Source organism: Etheostoma cragini, chromosome 2, assembly GCF_013103735.1.
Source record: "Etheostoma cragini isolate CJK2018 chromosome 2, CSU_Ecrag_1.0, whole genome shotgun sequence".
NCBI lineage: Eukaryota > Metazoa > Chordata > Actinopteri > Perciformes > Percidae > Etheostoma > Etheostoma cragini.
Genome location: NC_048408.1, coordinates 4214479 through 4221210, shown reverse-complemented (window position 1 = coordinate 4221210; position 6732 = coordinate 4214479). Strand labels below are relative to the sequence as shown.

The window sequence follows — 6732 nt, the reverse complement described above, 5'->3', positions numbered from 1 at the left end:
CCCACAGCAGGTTTCATTTCAAACCATGCACGCTTTTGAACAGCTGATCTGAATACGTAGCCTAATGTAGCTACAAAACAATGCAGACGATGTAAAAGTTGGTGCTGATCAGACTGATATGATAGGTGTAAAGAATTTGGAAGTTTAGCAATCAGTGGACCAAAGAAAATTATTATTGAGGCTTTAAAGGAGAGAAAAATGATATGGGGTGCCGTTTACAACTAAGGGGCTGCATGGTTGTCCAATCATGCAGCTTTCTGATTGGCCAGCCTGCCCAAACGGGGTCGTCACTCCCCAATGTAAGTCGTGCAGATTTGAGTTGCGCATACGCCACTTTGAGACAAGTAGCATCCAAGATGCTAATGAGAGACTTTTGTAATTTTAATACAGGAAAAATTGAACTACTTAACCAAGTTGGCTCTCAGTTAGCATCAAACACAACAAAGGCTGTCAGCTGAATGGTGTTTTGAGCTGACGTTAGCAATCAAACAACCATAGATAGATTCTGAAATGATACCCATTCTCTTTTTATTTTTTTATTGTTTGTAATGAGAAAAGTGTATTATTTCATAGATTTCACAAATTTCATTATGACATGTTATGCTGTAAACCGTTTACATCTGAGCATGCACAGGGAGTGACAAGTGGCCCTTCTGGCATCTGCCCAAATTCCAGATTACCAGTCGTCACTGGTGAACACCAAATAATAGCCTAGGTTATGATATGGAAATAATTCATTTGCAATATATAGATAATGAAATTAGACTACTATTAAGATGATCGATTACTCTGTCGGTGCATCTTCTGTAGATAGTGCTTCGAGGGAAAAAAAGAAAAGTGGTGAGTTGTAGGCTTTTATTTTGAAGGGCGATCCCACGTTTTCCTGTCATGGTGCTCTTTAACGGTCCGCGACAAGCTCCCCTGACCCTCCCTATGGACCCTCCGCACTGATCCGCTGCCATATGACCGGGCTCAGGCACATGCTGCGGAACAAGTAGCCTACTAGACCTTGACAGGGAAACAAAGAAGAGAGAGAGGAGAGGTAGAGAGAGAGAGGGTGTGTGTGTGTAAGAGAGAGAGAGAGAGAGAGAGAGAGAGAGAGAGAGAGAGAGAGAGAGAGAGAGAGAGAAGGGCCAAATTAAAGAGAGTTATCAGCGGCAGAAGGAGAGGGGAGCACAGACACAGGGGAGGGTTTTTTAAATTTTTCCCTTTTTATGGTTCTCGGATCATAAACTCTTAAGGACTTTATAAACATGCACCTACTGGGAATATCTCTTTTATTGGCATACCTTCTCTACAGCAACCTGGCCAGCGATGTCAGCCACAGCGACTACTATGATTACTACGAGCAGGAGCAGATGGACGAGCCGGTAAGTTTCTGTGTGTGTGTGTGTGTGTGTGTGTGTGTGTGTGCGTGTGTGTGTGTCTAGATCTCCCAGCAGCAGCATGTGCTGGGGTTTTTCACCTGATATTGTGAGGAGGGGGGGTTAAACCATTTGAGGGAAAATAGGTTGCGATTTTCTGATAATAATAATAATAATAATAATAATAATAATAATAATAATAATAGTAATAATTATAATAATAAAAACGGTTCCAATTAAAAAGTATTTCAGTACTTTCCTGTGAACTGAAATTTCTGCTATGCCTCAGTTTAAATAAATAAAAAATAAAAAGTCATAAACATAAAAATGGAATATTTCGTGGGCATTTTCCACTTTATTTCTAACAGACAGCATAGGCATGAAAGGGGAGCGAGAGAGGGGGGGATGACATGCAGCAAAGGACCGCAGGTTGGAGTTGAACCCGCGGCCACTGTGTCTAGGTCTAAGCTTCTTTACATGGGCGCTCGCTCTACCAGGTGAACCACCCAGGATCCCGAAATAAGACATTTCTGATACCAATCTGTGATATGTAACATGATTCCAGCATTTATCTTATATATTAAATAGAGTTATAAAAAGTGGAATGAAAACTGTTAATTCGAATGTTACACCAAACATTCAATTAAATATTCACATTTGATTAATCACAGTCTTCACCATCAGCTAATCACATTCTTTCAGATCTCGATTTGAAAACGATTACTCGGTCAGCCGGGAACCTTGATGGATACATTTTATCTTTAATTTCCTATTTATTTATGGAATGGACCATCGGAGGATAATAGGGAGGGTCATGTCATACAACTTTTTTTAGGCTAGGTGGGCGGGTCACACAACTTTTGTATTCATTAATACAGCAACATTTCAAAGTGGCTTGTTTGGTGCTTATTTTCCATGTAGCTCCATGTAACTCTCTCAGTCTTGGCCCCCGAGCTGTAGCTTTGTAACGTCTGTAGGATTTCCCAAACTGAATAAATCTCGCCCGCACATATGAACACAAAACTGCTTTTGCTAGTTCCATTGTGTTGTAACTAACCCCCAATTTCCACGGTTGCGGATCCGCTCCGGAACGGCTTACCGACTCCTTCCCAGCTCCTGTGATCCCCAGCCCTCCGGAGCAGAGACACATAGCTCCTACTTTTGCCGTATGCCGGAGAACTCCGCTGCAATTCAGCACAAATAAAACACCTGTTCATTTTCAAAATAAAACACAAAATTCTCACGGCGGATCAAAGCTCCCTGCACTACACCTTGAAAACCCAGCACAGAGTTGTTTCCCCTCTACTCCTCTGGATGGAAACAAACTGTTGTTGGTTTTGTGGTTCTATTCTACATGAATTTGCAATTATTTGAAAATAATAAAAACATAATTAAAGTCAAACCTCGGATTGAAGAGGAACATTGCGGATTCCGTCGTGGTTGTGGAACAACGGATCAGATCTTCACTCTCGCAAGGATCTTGGAGGGAGCCTGGGAGTATGCCCAACCAGTCTACATGTGTTTTGTGGATCTGGAGAAGGCGTATGACCGGGTACCCCGGGAGAAACTGTGGGAGGTGCAGAGGGAATATGGTGTGAGGGGATCCCTTCTCTGGGCCATCCAATCTCTGTATGACCAAAGCGAGAGCTGTGTCCGGGTTCTCAGCAGTAAGTCGGACTCGTTCCAGGTGAGGGTTGGCCTCCGCCAGGGCTGCGCTTTGTCACCAATCCTGTTTGTAATATTTATGGACAGGATATCAAGGCGTAGTCGGGGCGGAGAGGGGTTAGAGTTCGGTGGGCTCAGGATCTCATCGCTGCTTTTTGCGGATGATGTGGTCCTAATGGCATCATCGGCCTGTGACCTTCAGCACTCACTGGATCGGTTCGCAGCCGAGTGTGAAGCGGCTGAATGAGGATCAGCAACCGAGTGGTTGCATCCAAGCTCCTAAATTGACGCTCACCTGCGAAATGGAGTTTTGGCTAAAGATCTGCTTCGGCAGCTTTACCGATGCTAATGCTGCTAATATATACAACAAGTCCATAGCAACCAGTTGATGATGATGTTCTCAAATGTCTCGTTTTGTCCTCACCTCAAAAGATATTCAGTTTACTGTCCCAGAAGAGAGAAGAAACTAGAAGATGTTCACATTTAACACGCTGACATCTCACAAGTTTACCAGTTTTTTACAAAAAAATAACTCAAAATATTCTAAGGTTAATTTAATAGTTGACAATAATAAAAAGGACAGAAGAGACTAGAAACTCTTCACATTTAACAAGCTGATATAACACAAGTTTGACAATTGTTTTTTTCTTCATAAAAAAAGACTCAAACTGATTGATAATTGATTATCCAAATAGTGGGAGATTAATCTTTGCAGCTTTATTCTTCTTGAAGTGGTGGTGTGCATTTTGAGATCAATGTGCTGCCAGGGACGGGGAGCTGAACCCACTGGAGTCCAGCACAGCAGAGTCAAGTCAAAAGTCAAGGTGTTTATGACGCATAGCTAAAACCTCCTCCACAGCACTGCGGAGGAGGGTCTGTCTAGTCCACACTGCATTCCTGGATGGGAGAGAAACATGCTCTGGTTTATTGGCATTCACAATCATCTTAGGCTGGATGGAGCCACGGTGCCGCAGGAAAATAACCTCAGGAAGGAACTTGTTTTGGTGGAACATGTGTACGTTCAAAAGTAGTTTTAGTCGTGCAACAGATAACTCTGATTGGACAGATAGTCTAGCTAGCTGTCTGGATTTACCCTGCAGAGATCCGAGGACCAGGTAACCATAGTCCTCAGAAAGCCACCAGAGGTTAGAACGCAACACAAAGAAAGTGGAAGGAAACAGACATCCAGCCAAAAAAACATTGACATCTTGCGGGATTTGTGTGAAGTGCAATGTCTTGGATATAGACTAGGGACGGAGGGACTGTGGCCCTCCCTATCCAGAAATGAGGAATGATTTGATTCCAGCCTCATTTCACCTCGTTGTTTTGGGGATTCCGGGGCTAACATCCAGCAATAGTTTGATACCTTTACTAAAAACAAACCCAGAGCGGTGAATCTTAGTGCAGCAAACGTTTAATGGAGAGTACAACAACCTGCTGAGTTTGGCAATGATCCTGCGGATGTCAACTCAAGTGTACTGCGTGACTGAAATAGCATGTGTTGACTGGAGATGGGATGCAGTTGGTTTTAATTGGTGTAATAACAGATGATTTCAAGTTGCATTATGGTATCAGTTGTGACCATTCTTTCTAAAAATCTCTGAGTCTCCCATCGTTCATGCCTGAAAGTCCGAACCAAGGTCTGGACCATGGTTCATGTTTTAGCATTTGATCTGGTAAGTTTTCGTTTTAGCCGGCAGTTATTCAAGCGCACTAAAGATCTACACGTGAGAAAACTATGCCGTATTGTAACATACTTGATGACAATATGTGACAACTGTCTTAGAGGCAAAGATTGTCGCCCGAGCGTTCTTTTGCCTTTCCTTCATCAAAGTCACTTTCATACACTGATTAGACATCTAAATGACCATTTACATATATGAAAATTCACACGTAGATTGTTAGATGGGTATACGTAGATCCATTCTGCTAACATTTTGGTGATGATCGGAAATATAAAGTACCGCGAAAAGACCGGAAAGCGCGTCAGGTCGGAAGTGTCCGGATGTGGCCAACAGTAGCGAGTGGTGTGTTAACGTTGACACAGTGATGCTAAGCACTGAGCTGTTCCTTAAAGCAGCTTCCCCGAGCTTCCTGTATGTGGTGCGAAAGTCCCAACCATCCAAAAAATACTTTTACACTAGAAACTACCTGGACCATGGTCCAGCTTGATCCGGACTGAGACTACCTCTTTTGGTCGGACCAAATTTCAACTGTTTGGAATTTTGGTTCAGATCAAACTAAAAAGTCTGAAGGTCCGGGACCAAAATGACATCGATGTAACAGCCCCCCCCCCCCCCCAAAATCAGCCAGCAAACCTGTTGCTTCATCAGTGCGTGTGTACAAGAGCCCGACCGATGAAGGAGTTTTAAGACCAAAATCCAAACAAATTTTTGGTGATTTAAAAATCAGATACAGGATTCTGATATATCAATAAAAATACATATCCAGAAACAAGTAACACAACAAACAGATTGCCCTAACATTAGTCATTTGTAGTTATCTATGAGTAATTACGAGGTTTAAAAATAAACGTGTTTGTTTTATTTGCACAACAGAACATAAAAATATATTAATGTTCTGATGAAACAAAATGTATAACATACAAACTTAAGATATTGAAGTAAAAGTCCTTTGAACAACAACAGAGTGGCCATCTCGTTTTGTTCGTTTTTATTTTATTTTTTAAATATCAGTTTATCGGCCAATATAAATGCTGATTGGCCCACCGATATATCGGTCGGGCTCTAATGTGAGCACCCCCCCCCCCACACACACACACACAGTTTTCCATCCTTCTTCTAAATTATTTAAAATCTTGAACTAAAAAATGTACTGTTATCCCCAGGAAATCTGCCCATACTACTGTGCCGTGTACTGTAATCAGTAAATAAGCCAATATTACCATAAAAAGACCAAGAACTGTACTTTATTTAGCCTTTTCTAGCTACCTATAACATGTACAAATAACACTGTGAATGGAAATTAACATTAACAACATGTCACCAAGACAACAGACAGCACTCGGTTTACTCACTCAGTTTTATCTTAGTTCACTTTCCAAGTTTTGTTCCCCTGAAGCATGTGTGTTTGTGTGTGTGTGTGTGTGTGTGTGTGTGTGTGTCAGTGGAAAACAAAAAGGCGCGTTAGTAACGGTTAGTGCTCGGGACGAGATGCCAAAGCCGGATCCGTTTGAGTGTATTTTCCAAACTGATGGTAATCTTCAGTTCGGTTGTGCAAGATATCAAAGGTATGGCCAGAGCTTTTTCTGCTCAGCCTCTGGATCCGAGAGGTCGGGGACAGTGAGACACACGGAACACTGATTTTTGTGTATCACATTATATGCTACAGTCCTCTGTTGTCCTACACTGATACTTGCTAGCTTTTGTGCCATGGTTATTATCCATCTGTCTAGTTTTTATAATACGAGTTGGATTGATACTCCATTGAAACCTACTTTTCTTTAATGTCATGCCAGCACAGCAGATTTAAACTGAGCATGAATTGCTATAGGAACGGGATGAGAGAGGAAGGGAAGCAGTGAGAGAGCAGTGGACATTTTCCAGGGGGAGGATTAGGAAGGAGTGTTTTCAAATTAGCCACTGAAAAGAGCCAATGAAGCTAGGTGTCACAGGGGTCAAGTGTGTGTGTGTGTGTGTGTGTGTGTGTGTGTGTGTGTGTGTGTGTGTGTGTGTGTGTGTGT

General features: G+C 42.2%; 1 protein-coding gene across 1 annotated transcript in view; it reads left to right on the top strand.

Annotated features, from left to right (window-relative positions):
• Nucleotides 1–972: 972 nt before the first annotated feature.
• The window catches only part of vegfc (vascular endothelial growth factor c), a 62956-nt gene continuing 57196 nt past the window's right edge, over nucleotides 973–6732 (top strand). Inside the window, exon 1 of the mRNA XM_034899090.1 lies at nucleotides 973–1370. Within this exon, the coding sequence (XP_034754981.1) occupies nucleotides 1254–1370 (117 nt within the window). The 5' untranslated portion in view covers nucleotides 973–1253. The remainder of the gene's footprint in view (nucleotides 1371–6732) is intronic.